Source organism: Melopsittacus undulatus (genome assembly GCF_012275295.1).
Source record: "Melopsittacus undulatus isolate bMelUnd1 chromosome W unlocalized genomic scaffold, bMelUnd1.mat.Z SUPER_W_unloc_2, whole genome shotgun sequence".
NCBI lineage: Eukaryota > Metazoa > Chordata > Aves > Psittaciformes > Psittaculidae > Melopsittacus > Melopsittacus undulatus.
The window spans coordinates 1,118,650-1,145,216 of NW_022993944.1; the positions used below are offsets into that span (position 1 = coordinate 1,118,650).

The window sequence follows — 26,567 nt, forward strand, 5'->3', positions numbered from 1 at the left end:
GGGAGACCAAAGTGGCAGTGCTTGAAAGATTTAAGCTGAAATTTACGTACTTCTAAGCCTGCTTAACTAAGCTTCAACTCCCTACACACATGCAGAAAAATAAGGAATTCCTGCTCCCTCCTCATACCCCATCAAACAGCCAAAAGAGATATCCTCAGGATGTGCATTTATGGAGAAGCAGTGAAAGTAAGAAAAATTGGACTTGTTTCTTGGCAAGTTGAAAGCAACAGAAATTCCTACCACTATTGGCTGCTGCTGTTGGTCTTGCAAATGAATTTAATCCACTGCTCAAGATCAATGATTTCAGGGTGCAGAATTACATAACAGAAGCAAACTAAATTTATAAACAACAGGGTTTTCATAATTTTATTTATACTACTAACTAGAAAGAAAGCATACATATATTGTATCTGTCATACAGTCAATACATTTGAGGATTTGGCTTTTTTTTCTACTATAAATTCTCTATGCAAAGTGATTGCCAATTGATATGGTCATTGATGGCATAGAGCATAAAATAACCACGAGGTATAAAACCAAATTTGCCATCTTGCCCTGAGTGGAAATGGTGAACAGATACCAAAAAAAAAAGGATCCTAAATATTGATGTAGTATCATACACGATTTAATGGTATATGCAAATAAAAAGTCATGCAACTTCTTAAAATACCTGCCAAGTTTTACTTGAGTAAAATCATAGAAGTCAGTAGTAGTTATGAAAATATGTTCCTGCCATTATTGCCTCATTATGCAATTTCAGTGGCAACCTTGCAGACTGGGTATTTCATGTTATATTTGAGTGCCAACACTGAAAGTATTCATTTCCTTTAATGTTTTAAAACATGTGCCTATATAAACAAAAATTTAAGATATCTTTTCTAAAAACAAGTGAAGGAAAAGCCACTTTTCCTTTTCTCACTATTTTAGATCAATGCCAACAACATGTCTCATCCCTCACTGTTTGACAACTCCTTCTACGTTTTAATCTGGAAAAATCATGAGATGGTCAACAAAATAAGCCTTTTATTAACTATTGTTCCCTAAAAAAAATCATTATGAATCAGTTGGAATTGTAAAGTTGCTATAAGGTAAATGTCTGTAACTATTAGAAGGAACTTTCAGATCTAAATATATATATATAATATATATTCTGCATACAAAAGGCTCTTGTGAGGCTTACCACCAGGAAAGTTTCAAAGGGAACAAACCAAATATTGTAAAGTCTCTATAAGGCATTTACCTTTCACTTTAAGCCTTGTATTATGAAAATTAAGTTCTACAAGTAACTGAAATACAAATTCTGCATGTTCAGTTTCTTTCTGCTAAGAGCAAGGCAGCAAACACATTTTTTTAAAATCTGGTTTTAGAAGATTAAGCAGAACAGAAGTAAAATATATCTTCAGGTTATAAAGAGAATTGTATTTTACAATCCACCATCCTCACAATGGTTCACAGCAGTGCAGCAGAGAGATCTTAGTCTAAAGGTTGTGGGTCTGCAATAGGCATGGTATGAAGTACTTCATCTAGAAGCTGGAGGGCACGGTGTAAATGAATTTCAATCCAGCAGGGTGTCTCTTTGATGCTCTGTCTTGGATAATCAGGTCCCCAACCTTTTACAAAACTCATCCTGAGTATGCATAAGCGCCGAAGGTCATCTACACCAATTCCAGCAGCAGCTGACAAACCTAAACAGGAGAGGTTTCAAGTAAATGTTCACAGATGTATTCCTTTATCTTTGTTTAGCCATTCCCATTTACTTCTCTCTTTCTTCCCATGCAGTGCCCACTACTACAGCCAAAGCCAATCCACATTTCTAGATCTCTATTATTTTGCATTTCTTCCAATTAATTTTTTTCATCATTCTGTAATCTGGAAAGGCTGCTGAAATAGAAAATTCCATATAATAAAGCAGACATGATGAAATACAACGTCTTATGTGATACAAGGCATGTAAACATTATTTAGGAAATGGAGTCAGAAAATATTTATTCTTGAGGTTTGCAAATGCTGCATTTTCACCATAAGAATTCAGACTAACCACCTGCAGGAAGCTTGATTAACAAATGACACTACTTACATGTAATAAAATTAAAATACTAATACAGCTAGCAAACTTCAAATCACAAGTACGGTCAAGACAAAAGTTAAATACAAAAAGCAATTTGTAGGACAGCTGGAAAGAGCAATGAGGAATCCAGGAAAAACTATAGCACATAAAGCAGCCAGAGATACGCAAGTACTTATGCTTTTAAAAGTATTTAGGTACAATCTAGAATTTATTAACTATGAAAACTCTAGCCCAGAATAACTTAAAAAAAAGAGAGAGAAGAGAAAGAGAAAAATATTATCTTCCTCACACTCTCTTCTTCCTCTTCTCAAGAATCTTAATATGTTTTCCTAAACCTAGTCAAGGACTTAGTCACCCTGTAATCCCATTGTTTTGAGTAACATTTTATGAGCTTAGATTTCAAAGATCATTTTTCAGGCTTGGGTCTAAGCAGCCAGAAGTTTCTTTGTTTAAAGTAATAGGGTATGCTATTTGAGCTTGTATGTAATGTGCTTTCTGTGGTAGTGCAACACTTCTTGCAGTACAGTAAGCAGCCACTTCCCTATCCAATATTCCCTGAAGACTAGAGTGAAAACTGATGTGAAACAGGTACAGAGTGAATTAATACAGTGACCAGGATGCCACCCACCCCAATATTGCTACCTCACTCCCAGTTTATTTGTACTCTTGCAAGGGCAGTGGGATGTGCGCTGTTATGAGGGATTGCTCTGCTATTTATTTTCAGGTAAAGAAAAAAAGGAGACCAAGCAGTTAATGTACTTACTAATGGCTGGGGCTATTCCACCTACTGATCCTGGTCCAGGGATGTTTCCTGCTACTGCTGCAGCTTGAGCAGCAGCAGCAGCTTGGGCAGTGGCAGCCTGCTGTTGCATCTGACGATGACACTGGCGTAAGTCAAACACCTTTAAAAAAAAAAACAACAAAACAAAACAAACAAAACCAACCAACCAAACACCACAAAAAACCCAAAAAAAACAAAACAAACAAACCCCAAACCAACTCACAAAAAACCACCCCCCCCCAAAAAAAAATTAACTATGCAGACTTACCAAACTCAATAAAAGAAAGAATCCCTCAGCTCCCACCCCCAATAATCTGGACCTCTCTGTTTTCCCAAAACAGACTTCTACAGTCTCACCATATACCTGGGTAAAAGCAAACCTGCCCTGACTACTTGATTTTCCAACAAAAATAATCCATTAAAGCTGTTTCTTAGAAACTCTTCTCATACAACATTACCACCACTGGCAATTCCAGAACCTGGCTGAGCTGAGCAGGCTAAAGCAGTACCCTATGCGGGACTGACTACAGGATCAAAGTCTGAAGGATACTACAAGTTGATAAAATCACAACTTTTTAGTTAAATTCCAAGATTTCCACAAAATAGGCATATAAATAAAAAGAAGCCAACAAATCCTGTTCAAATTTGTTAGACTTTGTTCTTCTTTACTGCCTTACTGAAATGTGTTAGTCTATTTAGAAGAAATACCAATTGATAGGCCTGAAGTTTCATTTCAGCAGCTAGGCTTGAGTTTGATGGCATTTTATATCTTTGTGATCAGGCTTGGCACTAATATATAAAGGAACACTGTTCTCATACTAGAAAGCTTGTGTGTAGAGGCTGTTGGGGTCTCTTTCACTTTCATTACATAACCTGCCTGCAAAACTGAAGATAAAAACCTTCAACCAAACAACCATTAAAAAAACCCAACAAAACACCCCCCAAAAAACAAAAAAAACCCCACAAAACAAAACAACAAACCCCAACTAAAAACAAACAAAAAAAACCCCACAAAAACCCCAAACCCCCAAAAAACTGCCACACACTTCAATCAGCTTCTTTCTAATTTAAGATTTTTTTTTTAACAAGTGTGACTTGTCTTAAAGTCCAACAGAGGCACATCCAAATAAGAATCTCCTGAAAATAATTTGTTTCCATGCAACTTAGTGCCCTCTGGATCACTTCAGGTTTGTAACACTTTAAAACACACTTTATGTTTCTGCACTTATACAGACTTCCCCAACTTCTCTTGTTTTGGAGAGAGAGTAAAGTGATAATCTATGCTAAAAAAATTAGTAGTAGTAGTTAATTTAAAACTGTAAGGTTAAAAGTATAAAAACTGATATCAAGACTGATGAAATACAAAATTAGTTACTTCTGTAGTAGCTAGATGATAGAATTTAGAATAATTTTAAAAAGTCATCTTAAGTGACTTGTAAATAAATTCTCCTTTTAAAAACCCTACAAATTTCCATTTGACATTTATTTCAGTGTCTCATAGCTTCCCTAATGTTTACAAGAACCAAATGTATGCAATTTCCCCCACAATTTTCATCTAAGAAGATCAAACCAACCTTTATATATGCACTTGGGTAAATCTTGTGAACAGCATCCCCTGGTGCACGCCCTGCTTCTCTATCCAGGTAGTAACTCTGAACGAAGACTGCATGGTCACTGAGGCATCTAACCCACACATCACCTTCGCCTTTGCACTCCAGCTGCACACCTTTACCTATGTGCAACCTTAAAAAGAAAAACAGTTGCAATACATCTCTGTACACATACTATATAACTCAGACCTTTACTAAATAAACATAAGTCTCCATCACTTGGTCCTCTGTGGTGCCTTAATTTATACTCCACTCACTCAAGGATTTCAAATTGTAGTTATTATCTTAAGTGCAAGTTAGTAAATAGTTACACAAAACCATAAAGTAAAAAAACAACTGTAATACCACACAAAGATCTACATGAAACACTGAATGCAGAAGTAGTGATATTCAAGTAGCAACTACTGCACTCATTGACAGTACAGAAGTACAAAGCTGCAATACCAAACAACTTCATTTCTGTTCAGGAGTGTAAAATCCCACAAGTACTCCAGTATAGAAAGTCACTCAAGCACATAGACAAAGCCACATTTTAATGCAGTGTAGGCTTAAACTAACAATAGTGTGTGTGTAGCTTTGAGCTAACGTAGTAGAATAGAGCAAACTGTTCTAACTTGCTAACACATAGAGAGAAAGGAATGTTTGGCTGATGGGGGAAGGAACATCATGGGACTGATAACAAGGAAGGGAACAGTAAACAAGACCAAGGATGCCAGCCTTCAAGATAGCAGAGTGGTGCCCAACGTGGAGCGAGACTGGAACAGAACAGAAGCAAAGACATACCGACTGCTAACTCAGCACTAGGACCTTGCGAGCATGTGCAGACACTGAGGTCATTCAGTAAACACAGTGAGGAAGACTATCAGTGACCACCAGAAACCCCCACTCAGCAAGGAAGCGCAAGCATAAATGGAATGCAGATATTATAATTAGTTCCTGGAAATCTCACGAATATGTAAATAATTTCCTGGGAAAGCTGTAAATATGCATGATATGCTAAATATATAGCTGCTGCAGGCAAGTAACAGGTGCACTCACCTTTGTGAAACAATTTGTGTGTGCGCCCAGCGCTGCAATAAAGAATGCCTGCTTTCTAAAACTCCAAATCGAGTCTTAAGAGTGTTTCTCTGACCAACTTTTATGGTAACAGAATAACTGTATGTTCGTTTGCATCACATTACAGCAATCTAGCATTTTGCTTGTCACAGTGCAATGTTTCTGAAGATATGGAATAATTTTCTTCCTTTTTTTTTTCAAAGAGGAAAAAAAGGTTGCAAGATTGCTCTGGTTCTCTGTGCTTCCACAAAGCACAGCACATGCACAATGAGAATGAATGAAAATCCAACGAGCTCTCAATCAACCATCCTTTGCTCCTTTGACACATCTATATATAGCAGTTATTCTCACATTACTCTAGCATGGAGAGCTAATATTCATCTGCAGGGAATGCACATTCCGCAACAGAGCAGGGGCGGACAGGTGGGTTTTCCTGAGCCAGAGAAACCCCAGGGGAGCACCGAGACCCGCCGAGAGCCAGCAGCTTGCACGAGAGCAGCTTACGCGACGTGGGCGGGGCCAGAAGTAACGGCGCCCCATCCCCACCCTCCACCGGCAGTTCTAGGGAGTGCTGTGAAAAGAGGGCAGCGATAAGGGCGTGTGGGGAGGGTATCTCTTCGAAGTAGAAATTCCACAGGCCACCTGTACAAGTTGTGGCATTCGTCCTACCTGACTCTCGAGGCAGAACGGTGGGCACTCATCGGAAAGCAAAGGCTGCAGCTCCAGCAGGGGATTCTGCACCGTCTACCCGGTGGTGACTAATACCTTCACTCAGAAGGAGCCCTCGAAGAGAGCAGCTGCAGCACACACCTCAGGCTACAGGAGGTGCCTAGACCCTTCTCTTGGGGCAGGGACAGGCAGCAGACTGCTCTGCAGGTCAATGATGAATGACCCATCAGAGCAGGACAGACACTGGAGGTAAGTATGGCAGCCCAGTCTGCACCACAGATAACAGGCACAACTAGGAAAAGGAAAAGGTGAAGGATGATAGTAGTAGGTGACTCACTTCTGAGGGGTAGGGAGGATCCCATTTGGCAGCCTGATGCTGCTTACTGGGGGTTCACATCAGGAATGTCACAGAGAGACTACCAAGCCTCATACAGCCCACTGACTATTACCCGCCGCTGCTGTTTCACATAGGCGCCGCAGATAGAGCCAGGAGTAGTGTGAGGACTATCAAAGATTACAGAGCACTGGCAGCAGTGACAAGGGATGCTGGAGCACAGGCAGTTTGTTGTTTTGTTGTTGGGGTTTTTTTTTGCCATCAATCCCCCCAGTCAAAGGGAAGTGTCTCCAAAGGGCCAATCGAATCTGGCAATTGCCTGGAAGAAGGGTGTGAGGAGCTGAATGGTGTCTCCACCATCCATTGCCCCAGAGATGAGTGGGAAAGAACTGAGATAAGACTCTTCTGTCCATTATCTCGAGGATCGGTGTGAGGAATTGCTGCCCATTATCCCAAGAACTGCTGCAGACAGGTGCAGCTGAAGAGCTGGCTGCAAGACCAGCGAAACTGGTCCACCAGGAACGTGCAATGTGTCACATTAAGAACAGAGGTGCTCCCCTCCCTCCCCAGCTCATTATAAAGGGGGGAAAGGTAATCACCAAAAGAAGAGATTGCCATGAGGACAACTCCAGAAGCACACCTTCAAAGAGACATCGCCATGTGGGCAACTCCATCAGGACAACTCCATGAGCGTACCTTCAAGGAGACAACTCCAGGACACCTCCTTGAGGACACCCACCTCCAATGACTACTACAGACTCTTGGAGACACTCTGCTCTGACAGTGACTATGGACCCTGGAGGACTCCCACCACCTCAGATGACGATGGATCCCCAGGACACCGCTGGATGCACGGTGGTGACTACCTCCCTTCTCTCTCTGCACCCTGAATCCTAGCTTCTTTTCTCCTTTTTTCCCCAATCTGTCCTATTGCTATCCCCTTTATTACAATAATTTCCCTTTCTTATAATAACTGTCTTTTTCTAATAAATCAACTGATCAGTTACGGTACTTGACCTCATTTGCGTCTTAATTTCACTCTTAGGATTATGAACAAAACAGGGTCTGACACTTGGGGTTTCTCTAGCGCTCGACATGGAACAGAACAGAAGCAAGGACATACCAATTGCTAACTCAGTACTAGGACCTTCCGAGCATGCGCAATCACTGAGGTCATTCAGTAAGCACAAGGAGGAAGATTATCAGTGACCACCAGACACCCCCACTCAGCAAGTAAATGCACGTGTAATTAGAATGCATATATTATAATTAGTTCCTGGGAGTCTCATGAATATGTAAATATTTTCACAGAAAAGCTGTACATATGCATGAGTATGATAAATACATAGCTGCTGCTGGCGAGTAACGGGTGAACTCACCTTTGCAAAATGATTCATGTATGCACCCAGCGCTGCAATAAAGAATGCTGCTTTCTAAAACTCCCAATTGAATCTTAGAGAGTTTGTCTGACTAACTTTCATGGTAACAGCACGACACCCTTGTCTCTAAACTGGAGAGACAAATTTGATGGATAGACCACCCCACGCATAAAGAACTGGCTGGATGGCCACATGCAGAAAGTTGTGGTCAGCAGCTCAATGTCCAAATGGAGACCAGTAACAAGCGATGTCCCTCAGGGGTCAGTATTGGGACTGGTGCTGTTCAACATCTTTGTCGGCAACATGGACAGTGCGATTGAGTGCACCCTCAGCAAGTTTACTGATGACACCAAGCTGTGTGGTGCAGTCAACACACTGGAGGGATGCCATCCGGAGGGATGCCACCCAGAGGAACCTTGACAGGCTGGAGAGGTGGGCCAGTGCAAACCTCATGAAGTTCAAGGCGGCCAAATGCAAGGTCCTGCACCTGGGTCGGGACAATCCCAACTGCAGGCTGGGCAGAGACGGGATTGAGAGCAGACCTGAGGAGAAGGACTTGGGGGTGTTTATTGACAAGCAGCTCAACATGAGCCAGCAGTGTGCACTTGCAGCCCAGAAAAACAACTGCATTCAGGGCTGCTTCAAAAGGAGAGTGGCCAGCAGGTCAAGGGATATGATTCTTCCCCTCTGCTCTCGTGAGACCCCAGCTCTGGGGCCCCCACAAGACATGTGGACCTGCTTCAGTGAGTACACAGGAGGGCCATGAAGATGCTCTGAGGGCTGGAGCACCTCTCCTATGAAGACAGGCTGAGAGTTGGGCTTCCTCAGCCTAGAGAAGAGAAGGCTGCATGGAGACCTTATAACATTCTTCCAGTAGCTAAAGGGGGCCTATGAGAAATCTGGAGAGGGGCTTTTTACAAGGGCCTGTAGTGACAGGACAGTGGGAAATGGCTTTTAACTGAAAGAGGGTAAATTTATATTAGACATTAGGAAGAAATTATTCCCTGTGAGGGTGGTGAGACACTGGCACAGGTTTCCCAGAGAAGCTGTGGCTGCCCCAACTCTGGCAGTGTTCAAGGCTGGGTTGGATGGGGCTTTGAGCAAGCTGGTCTAGTGGAAGGTGCCCCTGCTCAGGACAGGAGGGTTGGATCTGGATGATCATTAAGGTCCCTTCCAACCCTAACCATTCTAGGATTCCATAATAATGGCACAAGTTGCTAATTTTTCCTGGATGGCACAACCTTTGAGAGCAATGAAAAGCAACATGCTACGGCAAAGCACTGAAGGTCTTTGTCACACAGGTCACATTTTGAATGTATTACAGCAGTGGCTTAAAAAGATACACTCTGTATAGCGGACTATATAGAGTATGCCTCTTTTTTATATCTATTAACTATTGGTTAATTCAGTTAAAAGAAACATACCAAACTCTAATTTTCAAAGGGAGGCACACAATGAAGGGAAAACAAGATGTTATCAAACACCACAGACAGCTGGAGCTTTTGGGCTCTGCAGAATACCTTGCTCTCTCAATAGCTTCTGTTCTATGCACGTTGGAAAGCTGGCCCAGGCAAAAACGGTCTCCTCCAGAAGGATCCACATATCCATCAACAGTAACAATTGGACAGCTTGAAGGGACCTTAAATGTTTCTCCAACTTGCACATCCATTTCAAAATATGCGATTGAACACCAATATTCTGGAGCTAAAGAATATATACTATTAACTCATTGAAAGGCAGAAAAAAAACCCCTATAAACCCATTCCAGACAGTCAATTAAGCCTTCTGCAACTGCATTTGCCATTCAGAGTAAGAGTGCACATTCACATAAGCAAGTTCAGACAGACAAAGACATGTCTGCTAGCACAGAAAAACACAACATTCTACAAGGAACATGGACTTGTTGCTTTTATTTGAGCACATAGCAATAAAAGGGGGTTTTGTATTTATGACCTTACGTATCTTTGTACAGCTTATTATTCCAGTTAGATTTTGCAAGTCATCTGCATTCCTACACCTTATGACTATTGCTTGATTTTGTCCTCCTTTAGCATAAGTAATACATATACAGGTTTCCCAGAGAAGCTGTCGCTGCCCCAACTCTGGTGGTGTTCAAGGCTGGGTTGGATGGGGCTTTGAGCAACCTGGTCTAGTGGAAGGCATCCCTGCATATAGCAGGGGGTTGGAACTAGATGAGCTTTAAGGTCACTTCCAACCCAAATCATTCAATGATTCTACATGTCTATTCATGGCTAGGCTGACAGAAATTAACTCTGAAACAGATGTGGTTTAAGAGGTAAGAGAAACTACCTTCTAGGTGAAGTCACTTTTCTCTGCCACAAAACGGTTCCTTCTCCTTCCTTTCTCCCCTTCTGAACATGTATCTCACAAATTTCAGAGTACTTGATACAAAAAAAAAACAAACCAAACCAACCAAACCAACAAAACCAAGCGACCAAACAAAATGACACAAAAAACCCCCACACACCCCCCCGCAAAACAACAAAACCAAAACCTACCAAAAAAAACCCAAACAAAACAAAACCAACCCCAAACCAACAAAAATACCCCAACCCAGACTTAAACCAGAAAGTTAGCAGCTTCCACAATATTAGCATTACATGTTAGATTCTACTTACCAGGATGATTTGATATAGGAGGCTGGAATGCAAGTTCATTGTGAACTGGCCCTTTAAAAGAAAACGAGCAATTTGTTTTACGTGATGAATAATAAGGTTTTCTTTCTTGTTTTCCTACAAAAAAAGACTTGTGAGGATGCCACATGTTAGAAAACTCATCAATTTCTGAATCACTTGGCAAAATCTGACAGAGGAGAAAAACACTCACAGAAAATTACACTCATAAAGGTTTACTAAGAAGTCAGATGTCAAGTAGAGCAAAGAGCTCTATTAGTATCCCAGAAAGAAAGGCCGCATGCTGCTCAAGCCAGACCCAGCAGCAGGAGAGAGCAGAAACTAGATGTAGCAGAGACGTAACGGAAACAGGACTTAAACTTCACATCTGCCCCTGAACTGGGCAAGGAAAGAATCATTCCTGTCCCGGGTTCAGCTGTAACAGTTATTTTTCTCCTTAGTTACTAGCGCAGTGTTGTGTTTTTGACTTCAGTCTGACAACAACGCTGACAACACACCAACATTCTTAGTTGTTGCCAAGTAACTCTTACTCCAATCAAGGACATTTTCAGTCTCATGCTCCGACAATGAGGAGGGGCACAAGAAGATGGGAGGGAGCAGAGACAGGACACCTGACCCAAAATAGCCAAAGGGATATTCCATACCACAGCACATCATGCCCAGTATATAAAGTGGGGGGGAGTTACCCAGGAGGCCAAGATCACTGCTTGGGTCAGGCTGGGTATCAGTCAGTGGGTGGTGAGCAATTGCATTGTGCATCACTTGTGTTCATTGTTCTCTTTTCCTATTTCCCTTTTAGTTTTATATTTTCTCCCCATGTTATTTCCCTTATCATTGTTATTATTGGTGATAGTAGTAGTAGTTTTGTATGATACCTTAGTTACTGGACTGCTCTTAGCTCAAACCATGGGATTTACATTCTTTCAATTCTCCTCCCCATCCCTCTGGGAGCAGGGGGGGAAGAAGGCAGGAGTGATGGAGCAGCTGTGTGGATATGAGTTACTGGCTGAGCTTAAACCACAACACTAGAGCAGTGTCGTGTTCTGGCTTTTGTCTGACAACAATGCTGTTAACACACCAATGTTTTAGTTGTTGCTAAGTAATGCTTACTCTGACCAAGAACTTTTCAGTCTTGCGCTCTGCCAGTGAGGAGGGGCACAAGAAGTTGGGAGGGAGCAGAGACAGGACACCTGTCCCACACTAGCCAAAGGGGTATTCCATACCACAGCACATCATGCCCAGTATATAAAGTGGGGGGAGTTACCTGGAAGGGACCAATCGCTGTTTGGGTCAGGCTGGGTATTGGTGGGTGTGTGGATTATGCATCACTTGTGTTTATTGGGTTTTTTTTCCCCCCTTTTTTATATTCTCTCCCCTTGTTACTTCCCTTATAATTATTATTATTAGTAGTAGTAGTAGTTTTATATTATACTTTAGTTATTGGACTGTTCTCATCTCAACCCATAGGGTTTACCATCTTTCAGTTCTCCTCCCCATCCCGTCGAGGGACTTGGGGTGGTGGGGGGAAGTGAGCAAGCAGCTTCGTGGTTCTTCCAAGTTACCGGCTGGGCTTAAAGCATGACAACTGTATGGAGGCATGTGATATACATCTGTCAGAAACCACACTTCATTTATCAATCACAGAATAAGTTGTCCAGCATGCTATGGACTTGACCATGAGAAACACTCCCTGAAGACTGAAAAAAGGCCTAGAGAACTCATTTTCTAAAAAAAAAAACAAAACAAAACAACAAAACAAAAACAAACCACAAAAAACAACCAACCAACCAAAAAAGAAAAAAAAAAAACAAAAAAAAAAAACCCAAAAACCACAAGCAAACAAAAAAAAACCCCAAAAAACCAAAACCGAATACTGTCTTGGTATCAGTCAGCTTATCCTCTCCACTTTCATAAACTAACTAGGTCCTTTACAGACAGCAGAGAACAAAAACGTAAGACTTAAACATAGTATTATAACAGCGGGTTTTGCAATAAGATGTCCAAACAGGCACAACGTCGGTAGGTGTCAAAACATGCAACTATCTGAAGCGAAAAATGGCAGCAGCCAAGATAAGCTCTTTGTGGTATCACCAGCCAGTTACAAATATTAATTATGCAGACACATGAACTCAGAAGCATTTATAGAATATCTACACCACCACTAAAGTTTTACATCCTGGTACTTCCAAAATGTAAGATAAATTAAGTGGGATCCTAACAGAACAAAATAATGTAACTTAATAAACATATCTAAACTACAATTTTCTTGTGAAGAGACAAGGTGAAAAGTCATTCTAACATTAACTCACAGTGCATTCTCCCCTCCACTAACAAAGGCGGCTGCAAACAGGTGATCTGGTTAAATACTATATTAGGAAATAAAGAATTGTTTAGCCTTTTGCCACAAAATTTAGAAAAGCTTGTATTTGGGTGGGAGTTTTTTTGCATAATACTCTTATAATGCATATACTTAAAAGAAAAATATCCAAACAACATATTCTGAATCAACTTCATTTGCCACAAAGGAAATGCAACAAGATTGCAAATCTTTAAAAACAAGTTTAGAAGGGAAATTATAATTTTGTTAGGTAGTAAGACATCTACAATATAGATGGCATCACTATAGCTACCTGGATTTCTAATCTCTGCTGCTTTAACAGAGGAAAGTAGTCTATTAAGCTCTGATATTTATTTGTCAGAATATAATAAACACAGTAATGGCAGTTCTGTAACAAAAAAGGATTTGGGGGTAAAGAATCATCACAAGGGATGATTCAACAAAATTGAAAACAAAGTAAGCGATGTGAAAATCTGTACTACTTACAGTAATGTCCAGGATGCATAGGTGGATGATGCTGAAGATGGCCATTCTGGTGGGGAGGCATGGTAGGTGTGTAGGCTGCCGTCCGACTCCCAGTCCAAGTTGTAGTACTATCTAGAAAGAGAAAGGAGCAGTTGGTTAAGGGAGTTTTTCCACATCTCACTTCTAATCCTCTATTTCTCCTGAACATTTGGAAACTGGTTTTAGAAAACTAAGAGTGCATATACGTATATACTCACTGTGATGGTAAGTAGCTGGCTGAGCTGTAAACCCATTCTGCGGAGTTCCTGGCTTAGGCCCTGAAGCAATCTGTAAGAGTCCATCACTATGGCTACCTGTCAATATACTGATAGGTTGACCTGGTAAAAGAAGACTACCTATTTGTGAACATTCAACAATTTCAATTAAGAAGAGCAAGCTCAGCACTACTGGGTAGTAAAATGTACCCAACTAAGGGTACTGCATGACACAGTTCCTACAAGTTTGGTTTCAGTGTTTTTTTCCGTCTACCAGAGTGTCTTAGGAAACTTGAAGCAACATGCTCTGCATCAGCTAATTTTGACTCTGACGTCCTTAAAATTTTACAAGTATTCAGAGAACTCTGTTCATCAACTGCATCTTTGTGTCGTTCACATCTCTTTTCAGTTTAAAATGAAAGAAGAGATGTCACAAGTTTTACTGAATAACATAGCCGGAGTAGATTTGGTATGAATCCAAACAGGCCAACAGTAGGTCCATTAAGTTGCTTATTTTCAGCATGTTGCAACTACTGTTCCTAAGGAAGACACTCACTTAAATTTATATTCCTTAAAAATATACTGAACGGTATTTTAAAATAGTGCTTGAACAGGGCTGCACACATCACTGGACTCCTTCCTGAGAAAGTTGCTGGGTTGCTGTTTTGTTGGTTTTTTCCCCTCCCAAATAAATATTTCAAGAATTGTCTAAGCTTTAAAGTAAAAGTACAGGTATTTCAGAAAAGGTTAACAGAATTTGATTTTAAAAGGCTTCAACTCAGCCATTAACACTAAACTGATCAGGAGTTTCACAAATACATTTGCACTCTCAGACTGGTGTAGCTAGCAGAACTTCACACATTGAAAACTTGAACTAAAACCTAAAATCCAAGCTTCTTTTTCCTGTCCACTGGGCTCCAACAATTATAGCACTGATGAGAAAAAGTTACTGACTATAAACTAAAAAAGGCAATAAAATTAAACCACCTATCCTGTTCTCTCTGATGGAGAGAGACGTCATATCTTAGTTTGGTGTCCTGGGTTCAGCTGTGGCAGGCATTTTTCTCCTTCTTAGTATCTGGTGCAGTGCTGTGTTTTCGACTTCAGTCTGAAAACATTGGTGTATTATCACACTGGTGTATTATCATGTATTTTTAGTTGTTGCTAAGTAATGTTTACTTTGATCAAGGACTTTTTCAGTCTCGTGCTCTGCCAGTGAGGAAGGGAAGCCTTGAGGAAGCAGAGACAGGACACCTGACCCAAACTAGCCAAAGGGGTATTCCATACCACAGCACATCATGCCCAGTATAGAAACTGGGGGCAGTTACCTGGAAGGCTCAGATCGCTGCTCCGGTCAGTCTGGGTATCAGTCAGGTGGTGAGCAACTGTATTCTCTCCCCTTGTTATTTCCCTTACCATTATTATTATTGGTGGTAGCAGTTTTGTATTATACCTTAGTTACTGGACCGTTCTTATCTCAGCCTGTGGGATTTGCATTCTTTTGATTCTCCTCCCCATCCCTCTGGGAGCGGGGAGGAAGAAGGGGGAGAGTGAATGAGCAGCTGAGTTCTGAGTTACTGGCTGGGCTTAAACCACAACACTTGGCAAAACCATCATTAGTTTCAGCAAAATAGTCAGCTAAACTTAAATAACATTCTCAAAACACTATGCTACCATAATTCAAATTTGCTAAGATGAAATCCATTATATTCACACATCTTTGACATTAAAGTGACAAAGAGTGTGAGAAACCCCTCTCCAAACTTCTTGGCTTCCCTACATTAGGGCTGCAGGACACTGTGTACGCAACTGCTGGAATGAAGAGTGAGGTTTGTTGTTGGTAAACCAGACTCTTCCACTTGTACCAAATATACATAGAAAATATTAATTAGGGCTGTCACTTTGGTAGTACAGTGGGCCATTATAAAAATCAAAGAATCACAGATTCATGAGACTTGGAAGGGACCTCTGGAGAGGTGCAACCCCCTGGGCAAGGTGGGGCCACCTAGAACAGGTTACACAGGAAAGCATCCAAGTGGGTTTGGAATGCCTCCAGAGAGGGAGACTCCATGACCCTCCTGGGCAGCCCGTTCCAGTGCTCTGCCACCCTCAGTATAAAGAAGTTCTTCGTGTTGAGGTGAAACTTCTTGTGTTTTAATTCATGGCACTAATGAGATCCCCTCTCAGTCTTCTCTTCTCTAGACTCAACAGGCCCAGCTCCTGCAATCTCTCATCATAAGAGAGATGCTCCAAACCCCTGATCATCTGTGTGGCCTTCTACTGGACCCTCTCCCGTAGCTCCTTGTCTTTCTTGTACTGAAGAACCCAGAAATGAACACAGTCCTCCAGATGTGACCTCACCAGGATCGAGTAGAGGGGGAGGATCACCTCCCTCGACCTGCTGGCCACACTTCTCCCAATGCACCCCGGGATACTACTGGCCCTCCTGGCCACAAGGCCACACTGACAGCTCATAAGTCATCTTGTCATCTACCAATATTTCCAGGTCCTTCTCATCTGAACTGCTCTCTAGTAGGCCAGCCCCCAACCTGTACTGGTACTTGGGGCTCTTCCTCCCCAGGTGCAGTACCCTACACTTGCCCTTGTTGAACCTCATTAGGTTTCTCTCTGCCAATTCTCCAGCCTATCAAGGTCCCACTAAAAGATAGCACAGCCTTCAGGTTTATCAGCTACTCCCCCAGCTTCATGTCATCATCAAGCTTGCTGAGGGTACACTCTAGCCCTTCATCCAGGTCACTGATAAACAAGTTGAATAAGACCAGACCCAATATTGATCCCTGGGGAACACCACTGACTACAGGCCTCCAACTGGATTCTACTCCACTGATCATGACCCACTGAACTCTGCCATTCAGCCAGTACTCAATCCACCTCACTGTCTATTCATCTAACCCTCATTTCCTAAGCTTACCTAGGAGGATGTTATGGGAGACAGTGTCAAAAGCCTTGCTGAAGTCAAGGTAGATAATATCCACTGCTCTCCCCTCATCAACCCATCCTGCCATGTCATCATAAAAGGCTATTTATTAGATTGTTCAAGCAAGATTTCCCCTTGGTGAACCCATGCTGACTACTACTGATGGCCACCTCCAAGGTCTGGGACTCCTGGCGGCCGTTCTTAGCGGTGAAGACTGAGCCAAAGAAGGCATTCAGCAATTCCACCTTCTCCTTGTCTTCTGTTACCAGGACACCCATCTGATTCAGCAGCAGCCCCACATTTTCCCTTATTTTCCTTTTGCTGCTGATATTCTTGTAGAAGCCCTTATAGTTAATATGCAAAGACTGATTTTGTTGGCTCTGGAACACTAAAAATTCGTCTGAAAACCTCTCGATACTGCCACCTAACAATATACATGTTTGTTGTCCTGGTTGCTGTTGGAATAGAATAATATTTTTTTTCCATTCCTACAGCAGTTGTTCAAATAATAGCCATAATGTTATGTCAGCAGTCAGTTGTTTTAACATGGTATCACTCAAACTTTGGCATATCTAAATAGGCTTGTAACACTCGTGCAGCGTCAGTCTCATTAAAAAAAAAGACCAGGTCAACAGGGAAAATTACTCAAATTATGCTCCAAGTCAAAACCTTATGTTAATGCTTACGAGACTGCCCAGATCATACTGACATACACTTTCTCTTTGATCCATCACATTTTTAGTTTAGTACTTCATATAATCTTGACAATCTTACTTGTTGAAGCCACAGGAATGTTGGGATAATTAGTGGTGCTGGTAGTGCTAGCCTCAGCAGGAGCTAACATGGCTGGGGTGCTATAAGGCTCAGTAGATGCCCTGTTACTTGGTGGATGCTGGATGGTTTGGACTGAATGGCTTTCAGCAGAAGACAATGACAGCTGCCCCTCATAGTCATTAACGTATTCATCTTTCACCAGCATGCCTGATGGAGCTGTGAAGAAGCAAATGGTTAAACATGCAAAGCAAATCTATTTTCTGGATTTAACTACAAGTCGCACTACTACTTTTAAGGAACAGCAAAGCTATTAAAACTACTGGGGGAGTATTTAACCTATCTAAACATTGCTACAGCACTCCTCTAAATTACAAATAAACACTTCAAGTCAGCAGCAGGAAATTTTGAAGTGTAACTGGATGGAAAAGCTAACTGTTTATTTTGCTGATTGCTATCAAACAAACAGTTTAGTCCCACAGTAGTAGACCCCAACCACATTTTGTTTTCCAGTCCATCATTGAGTGATTAGACATGGTAAATAAAAGGGAAAAACATGCTTTTCATCAAGCACCCAAATATATGTTAATGAAGTAGCTAACAAGTCAATTTCTAGTATAAGAGTAATAAAATAAAGCTCCTACGAAAAATGTAATTCATGAGCACAACACAAAAAACCTTCATGCATTCCTTCAGTAAGTTTAAGCAGCTCCCAAATTGACTAGAATAATCAAATTCACAAAGACACTATAACACTACCTTATATTTAACAGCGTAGCCATGCAGAATTACAGTAGCAATTACAGGATTTCTATTATTTTCTTGTTAAACTACTTATTAAAACATAAGCATCTATTATTCCCAATCCAATTAATTAGTATATCATACAGGTGCACATATTATCATGTGTTTGTTAAATGCTGCTTATTACATAAAAGATCGAGGTTTTTGTTTTCCTTTTTTCTTGGTGTTTTTAAGTAGCAGGCAATGAAAACAGAACATACCTACAAGCTAAGCTGAAGCCTCAATTTAAAGAATTTATCAATACTTGCCTCTCATATGCTACTTTTCTGGTTTTCCAAAACCAAAAAGATAAATGTATTTCCATCTGCTCTCTATACTCCCTCCCAAGGAGATACACAGGAATAAACTGTATACATACTGAAGAGTTTAACACAGTTTGTGCCCGGAGAAATGCAACAGTAAGCAGAACTACTTACCAGAACTCTGTAGTGTCAGTCCCGAGAGATCTTTAAAAAGAAAAAGAAAAGGGGGTGTGGAGGACTATATACACAGAGATCTTCAACTATGTTTGAATATTAAGTTTATCAGCCTTTACAAATTAGTACTACAGACTCTACATATTATACCCCTTCCATCACAAATCTAGATGCCAAGTTATTCCCAAGGTACATATTAACTGCAAGAACTGTGTGCAAACCAACAGAAAAGCTTAAACAAAAACCACAAACTGTTCTTTAAAATTTAGAATAAAGGTAAAAGAATAATTCCATTAAGAAGATGGACAAGAGCATGAGAGAGTAATTTATTATTAGATCGTTAAAAAAATTTAATGTTTCTAATTTAGGCCTGTATTCTCTACACTCAAAACATTTTACATTTTAGTCCCACTGTTCCATTTTAAATCAAGAGTCTACTTACCAATGCCAGGTGATACTACACGCTCATAATGGTAGGGATTTACACAGACACTGTCACATTTTAAGTCAAAAGCAAATTGACAATATTTAACATGCTTGAGTTCATTTTTATGAAGATCAGGCCACCTCCAAAGACGAGCGTAAATCACATGAGGGAATCCCTTGCGACCAGCCACCTAAAGAGTTAGACACAATAGTTGATTGGGACAGTTGAAAGATATTTTACTTTTTTTTAGTAAGGAGCAAAGCTGTAAGAAGGACATTTTACTTTATTTAGTAAGGAGCAAAGCTATAAGAGGATAAACACCACCACAACCTTTCTCCATCAAAATATGGAGGGGAAAAAAAAAAAAAAAGGTATACAGTTTACCCAAGTTCTCTACTCAACAGAAAAAAAATTCTATTACAGTTTTGCTACAGTGAAGTCAACACTGTGATTCTTAAGAAAAAATACTGGATACAAAATGTCAGAAGCAGAATTTGTGCTTAATATAGTATGTATGGTCACCTACCCCACTATGGATGATGATGGAGCTTTGCCCCAGAAGAGAAGGAACAAGGCAGTAAGCAACACTATAAGAAATTTACAAGAACGTCAATCCGTTATACTGAAAATAAAAAATAATGCTTCTAGGGTAGACAGCTAGCCAGCAAACACAACATGTGTCATAGAACAAGGAAATCGCCACCCAATCTATACAGGTACTGAGTACCGATGATGCAAGGCTAACATATACCCTCAGTGCAGACTCCTTGGAGTACCTTAGCAAGGGATCATACGTCTGTCTTCATGCTGCTGACCAACTCAGAGCTAACAGAAGCTTGTAGTGAAAATACCAGGATAAACAGACAAATTTGTTATGTGAACCTGCATTTTACTTCCCCACACACACTTGTTTAGAACAGCTGATCCAACACCTTCTGCTCCTTTTGGGAATCCAGAGCTCCAGGCACAAAACGTGCCAGGAATGGGGATAAAGGGGGACGTAAGAGAAGAGCTACTTCCTTAACACTCTAGGGCCCTGTGTCACTTCTGCTCCAGCTTTGTTAGGAGGAAAACATCTGATTTTCACTTGTACTAACCTGAAGCCTCCCATCCAGTGTTCTCTGTATCGTAACACACTTGCTGGGATGAGCTCCATTTGTGGTTATAGCTGTAATCAAAGAATCCAGTTCATCTTTTTTCTCCTTTAGCTTTTTAACTAAACTTTCAATTGCACGTTTCGCAAAAGTTTCACTCTCTCCACCTTGTCGATGGCACATCAAGCTGTGAACAATGCTCAGACAAGCATCATTACTTGTTGGTGTGTTAGTAATAGACATATTGTCCATTTGTCACAGCTTTTTCGTTCAGATCAAATGTCAATTTTGAGGGCTGTTATGATTTTCAAGCTGATGAACAAGAGATGATCCAAGTTAAGTATTAGAGGTACTGTCTCTTGGTAAAACCTAGGAGGAAAAAATATCTACATTAGAATTGTTTTTAATAACTAGCAGATCGTGTTTCTAAAGGAAGTCTGTGGCTTCCTTCTTCTTTTATTTTCAAGTTAAATGCAGGATATTAAAAGCACATGAAAAACAAGCAAACAAACAAAGAAAAACAAACAAAAAAACACAACCCTGCACTGCTTGTCCCATGATAGCTAAAGCACGTTTAAGACACTGCTTGCACAGTTTCAGATATAAGATCATTGGGGTTTCCCCCAGTAATAATATTTAAATAAAGATTATAGTTTATATACATGTACATATAGTATGTGCATATAGAAAGGTAAAGATTATTAGAAGAACAGGCTCTAAATCAGGAAAAGGAGAACGGTGACAATTATTTCCTATGTTTTATACTGGTAGGATGAAAACAAGTGAAAATACTGACTGGGAATCAAAGGGCATCTATTTAAATAAAATCTGAATAGTGAAGAAGCATGAACGCACACCAAAATCATCTGTCATCTTTATTTAATAAGCCTGTTCAAATAGTTCAGCTACACTCTGACCTCAGACTAACTCTATTCCTCTTTGCTAATCAGAAAGGCAAAAAAAGAAATGTATCTGGCCATTAGCTTAATACAGTTTTATGTAAATTAATATTGTGTGCATCTTTCTATATGAAAATCCCAGCTGGCACATTTGTCTTTACTTGTTTGGATCCAGCTTCATCTGGATCAAGACAAATCAAATTAAGTCATTTAAAAAAGCACTTCTAAATTGTCTCAAACTGAACTGCCTTAACTGTACTAAATGGAAGAGCAGGAATAAGTCCCTCCTAATACATTAGGCCTTTACACTTGATTTGTTAAGAACCTGTAATGGTTTAAGGTCATGAAGTCATTCTTAAAGCCAGCAGACCTCAGCCTTCTGAAGTTCCCTTTAATTCACAAATCGGGAGAACTGGCCTGATTTTCTCAATTCTGAATGAGCTAATTACTACGCTTTACCCAGAAAAATAGAACAGCAGGCTTTGTGCACTCACAGAAAAGGAGTCTAATGTCATCAAAAACCTGCTTTGGTTCTTCAAACAGCTCTGGCTTCAGGTAATGTTGTGGTTTAAGCCCAGCCAGTAACTCAGAACCATGCAGCCGTTCGCTCACTCTCCCCCCCCCACTTCTTCCTCCCCCTGCTCTGGAGGGATGGGGAGGAGAATCGAAAGAATGTAACTCCCATGGGTTGAGATAAGAACAGTCCGGTAACTGAGATATAACACAAAACTACTACTGCTACCACCAATAATAATAATAATAAGGGAAATAACAAGGGGAGAAAATACAGTTGCTCATCACCTGCCGACTGATACCCAGCCCAAGCAGCAATCTGACCCTTCCAGGTAACTCCCTGTCGTAGTTTAAACCAAGTCCCCCTACTCCCGGAGAGTTAGGAAGGAGAATCCAAAGAATGTAGCCCCCACGGATTGAGATAAGAACGGTTTAATTGCTAAGGCATAACACAAAACCCCTACTGCCATTTACTACTACAAATAATAATGATACAGCAAACAGCAAGTGAAAAGAAACTACAACACCCCACCAGCCACCGACCCATAACTCACTCCACCCTGCCCGGCTGAGCACCATGTGCTCCCTCCTCCATTTTCCTCCAGAGCTCTCCCCTCCAGCCTTCTCCTTCCCAGTATGCATCCTGGGCATCACGTGCTATGGTATGGAATACCTCATTGCCTAGCCTAGGTCAGGTGCCCTGTCTCTACTTCCTCTTGGCCTCCCCTCCTCCACCTGGCTGGAAAAAACCTTGAAAAAAAACACCCTCAAAACATGCTCAAACCATGACATTATCCACCCCTTATTCCATACCATTCACGTCATGCCCAGATCCCACATTTCGAATACACCATCACTCTTAAGTCCACCCCTCGATCATGAGACATCTCTATGTTGCATCTCTGGAACGATGGCCTGAAGTATCTGGGTCCACCAGGCTCAAAATCATTCACTGCCCCCTTCAGCAGTTCTACAGCTTGCTGCTGGGGACTCCATACAGCTGCCTTCCACTTCCAATGCTTCCAAAGCACTGGAGGGGCCCAGTGGATAAGATACTTGGCCATACTGTCCCACATGCCCTGCCACTCATGACTGTCCAGCCTTGGGGACAGTCTCCTGGTGCTCCTATATCCTTGTCTAACCCTAGACAAGACCCAAACCTGACTCTGCTTAACTTTTGGGATCAGACAAAATGGCCGTGGGTAGAACACACTCTGTGTGTGTGCCAACATGCCGATCACCATTACAATCAGCAGGCAGGTCCCAAGGGCACCCAAAAGCCATTCAAAACCATCAGAACTCTCAGATGATGCTGCTGCACTTGTCACTGGGGCTGATGTAGCTGCCGTGCTTGCCAGTTCTCCCACCACCAGCTTCTCTTCTCCCAAGTCTGGATCTTCCTCCTCTGCCTTGCTGGGAAATGCTGCGTGGTCTCCTGCATCCTGCTGGGGCTCGGCGGGTGACTTCTGGGGAATTTTCTCGGCCGCTGCGGGGTTCGGAACGGCGGCAGGACTCGGTTCCTCCACTGCCTTGCTGGGAAGTGCTGCGTAGTCTCCTGCCTCCTGCTCGGGGTCGGCGGGCGACTTCCGGGGGACACTCTCGGCCGTCGGAGGGTCGGGAACGGCCGCGGGACTCACCTCCCCCGCTGCCTGGTCCTGCCGCTCAGCTACCGCCCTGCTCCGCTCCTCCCCCGCCTGCTCCCGCTGCTCTGCCACAGCCGTTTGGCTCCCCGTGCCGCTCTCCCTGGCAGCCTCAGCTGCCGGCAGCTCCCGGGGCCGCTCCTTCCTGGCTTCACGCAGCTCCACACAGACGACGACGAGGATAAGGACAAGGACGGCGAAGAGCAGCGGGACGGCCTGGTACAAGTCCAAGTCCACGGCCACGTCCATCCCCCCTGCTGCCGGAGCCCCACCGTATTACAAGCCTCTGACGCAAAGTACAGTGAAACAAAAGCTTTAGCCCAAGCCTCAAACACATCCAATCCATACACAAAGTACCCGGCAAAATCCCGAAACAGCGAGATCCAGAGAAAAACCTCTAAGAGCCAATAAATCAGCATTGTGACAAGAGACCATAAATCCGCTCAGATCTGTTCTTATCTCAAACTCTCGTGCCCCACGTTGGGCGCCAAAAATGTCGTAGTTTAAACCAAGTCCCCCTACTCCCGGAGAGTTAGGAAGGAGAATCCAAAGAATGTAGCCCCCACGGATTGAGATAAGAACGGTTTAATTGCTAAGGCATAACACAAAACCCCTACTGCCATTTACTACTACAAATAATAATGATACAGCAAACAGCAAGTGAAAAGAAACTACAACACCCCACCAGCCACCGACCCATAACTCACTCCACCCTGCCCGGCTGAGCACCATGTGCTCCCTCCTCCATTTTCCTCCAGAGCTCTCCCCTCCAGCCTTCTCCTTCCCAGTATGCATCCTGGGCATCACGTGCTATGGTATGGAATACCTCATTGCCTAGCCTAGGTCAGGTGCCCTGTCTCTACTTCCTCTTGGCCTCCCCTCCTCCACCTGGCTGGAAAAAACCTTGAAAAAAAACACCCTCAAAACATGCTCAAACCATGACACTCCCCCCAGTTTCTATACTGGGCATGACATGCTGTGGTATGAAATACCCCTTTGGCTAATTTGGGCCAGGTGTCCTGTGTCTGCTCCCTCCCAACTTCCCCTCCTCCCTGGCAGAGCACGAGACTCCAGAAGTCCTTGGTCATAGTAAACATGACTTAGCAACAACTAAAACATTGGCATTCAAAGCACTGTTCTCAGACCGAAGTCAAAAACACAGCACTGCACCGGCTACTAAGAAGCAGAAAAATTACTGCTACTGCTGAACCCAGGACAAGTAGTCATCCACTAACACCATTCTATGAACTACATAGTCTGACTTTCTCAAAACACTGGCAGAAAATACACCTAAATGATTTTACTACATTTACATTTCCTGAGTAAGCTTAAAATATAAGCCTTGATGAAAATAACATGCTGTTCTCAGCAATGTAAATAAAGTTTTATTTCAATACTTCAGGAAAAAAAGTCTGTTCACATTACCTGAAGAACACATCCAATCAAAGACCTGTTACTTCACTGGAATTTTCCACATTATTAGAGGTACGGTAGTAGCAGCTATTTATTGGAAACAAATGCATTGCACAAGAGTGGGACGTTAACTTAGGAAGTTAATGCATCACACAAATGACAGTGTAAATGCACAGTTTCCCTTCTTCACAAGGAATAACGCAACTGAAGAATGAGGTTGATTGAAGACTAGGGTTGTAAATACGTAACTTCAAGGTTGTTAGGCTTTCTTAGCAACTATAGAGAAAAGGAAATTACTAAAAAAAGCTTTGACAGAACCCCCTGGAGGTTACTGATATGACAAAGATCCTAAAACGAAGTGATGGAGAAATAACCACCAGGGGTCCCAAAGCCCACTACCACATTTTTGCATGTATACAGGAGGCATAACCTAAAAGTATGTTGTAACGTATGTAATTTAATGAATATGTATGTTTAAGGACAGTATAATCACAGCCTGGTTGGTGCTTGGACGAGGCATGCTTGGAGGAGCGATCCCCCGTCTCCCGGCGCTGCAATAAAAAATATCTGCTTGTCAACTTAAAACTTTGTTGGCGAGTTCCTGGAGATTTCTCTGAATCTATTTGGCAGCCCAGATGAGACACTCTCTGCTCGGCTGCAGGACCCACTGAGGACAGGGCTCCCTAGGGCCCTTAGGACAAATTTTCCTTGGAGGGACCCCTCGACTCACTCAGATCACTGAGGGAGCAGGCAAGGACCATCACAGTAAAGGTATTCTTAAAGCTTTCTTGATCAGCCTGGCAAGCCTCCTCCCAAAACCAAAAGTGGGTAATAGTCAGTGGGACTTACTAGAGGAGGCAGCCTCTCTGCAACATCCCTGATCCATGCCCCTGGTAGGTAACACATCTCCCTTGAGACTGGGTCAGGCCAACAGATGGGTGCCTCTGTGCCTCTCAGAGTCGCCTACTACTATGACCCTCAGTTTTTTCCTGGCAGCACCAGTAGTGATCTTCTTTACCAGTGCATCAGCCGGTTGCTCATGGTGCAAGGGTGTTTCCACATTAGCACCCTGCAGGACAGCAAAGCAGTTCTGGATGAGGACAACAGATTTAGGAGGAAGCCCCTTGCTTTTAATTGTCCTCTTCCTCCTTTTTTTGTTGGTTTTTCTTTTTGTTACTATTTCCCAGCTTCCTGGGTTAACAGCCTCCTTCTTCCCTCCATGAGCTACAGTGGACGCCTAAGGCCCCTGCACAGTTTGGGCCTGGAGCAAGCAGTCCTGCTTCCTCTTAGCTTCCCTGACATCTTTCAGCCTATTGACAGGGTCCTGCAGCTCAGCCACCTGCTTCAGGAGGACCTCCACCAGGGAGCACCGAGTGCAGCCTTGGCCACTGTGCGCTCTCCCCTCACAAGACCCGTGCAGGCATTCTCCGAGCTCTGCACTGCAGCTTCCCCTCTCTTCGGCTCTGTCTGGGTGCCTACGCTGGCCACCGCCAAGGCAGCCAGAGCAGAGCTCCCAGACCGGACCCTGGTCATACAGCAAGTGCTCACCATCCCACTCACTTGCCAGAGTGAACTGCCGCGCAAACTGCCTCGACTCACCCTAGTCGCTCACTGGGGCAGGTTTTTAACCAGTCAGGGCTGGTGCCACTCCTTTTGGTGCCGCCCCCTGTGAGTCAGCTGCTCGCATCAGCTGAACTGCTGGCTCCTGGGCGAGTCCTGTCGAGGACTTGAGGCTCCCTCGGTGGCTCTTGCCACTCTGAGTTGAGGCTCCTGGATGCTGAGCTTCCCCCCGCTCAGGTGTTGAAGGCGTCCTCTCTCGAGCTACTCACCTCAGCAATTTCCCTTTTACTGAACATTTCTCCTCTACCTGTAACTGCTACTCCTTGTCCTCTGCTTCCCCTGCAGGTCCCTGTGTGACCTAAAGCAGCTACTATAGCAGTTGCTATCGTTCTTCCTAGCTTTTTCTCTTTTATTTGTTCACGATTTCTATAAACTTTCCATGCCTCATTTACTAATTTTTCTATAATTTGACTGTCAGGTCCTG

At 42.5% G+C, this 26,567-nt stretch overlaps 1 protein-coding gene across 7 annotated transcripts in view; it reads right to left on the reverse strand.

Moving 5' to 3' along the window:
• Positions 1–335: 335 nt before the first annotated feature.
• LOC117438227 (mothers against decapentaplegic homolog 4-like) overlaps positions 336–26,567 on the reverse strand; it is a 40,739-nt gene continuing 14,507 nt past the window's right edge. For 4 of the 7 annotated variants that reach the window (XM_034073727.1, XM_034073728.1, XM_034073729.1 and 1 more), the window contains 11 exons: positions 20,062–20,427; positions 18,980–19,154; positions 18,538–18,567; positions 17,321–17,536; positions 13,612–13,731; positions 13,376–13,486; positions 10,537–10,587; positions 9,418–9,601; positions 4,424–4,592; positions 2,832–2,970; positions 336–1,685 (listed from right to left, as the gene is read on the reverse strand). In XM_034073727.1, coding sequence (XP_033929618.1) covers positions 1,474–1,685; positions 2,832–2,970; positions 4,424–4,592; positions 9,418–9,601; positions 10,537–10,587; positions 13,376–13,486; positions 13,612–13,731; positions 17,321–17,536; positions 18,538–18,567; positions 18,980–19,154; positions 20,062–20,310 — 1,656 coding nt within the window. In that variant the 5' untranslated portion in view covers positions 20,311–20,427 and the 3' untranslated portion in view covers positions 336–1,473. Of the gene's footprint in view, positions 1,686–2,831; positions 2,971–4,423; positions 4,593–9,417; positions 9,602–10,536; positions 10,588–13,375; positions 13,487–13,611; positions 13,732–17,320; positions 17,537–18,537; positions 18,568–18,979; positions 19,155–20,061; positions 20,428–24,535; positions 24,557–26,567 lie in introns of those variants that run through there. The other 3 variants (XM_034073731.1, XM_034073732.1, XM_034073733.1) reach the window with 3 other exon arrangements.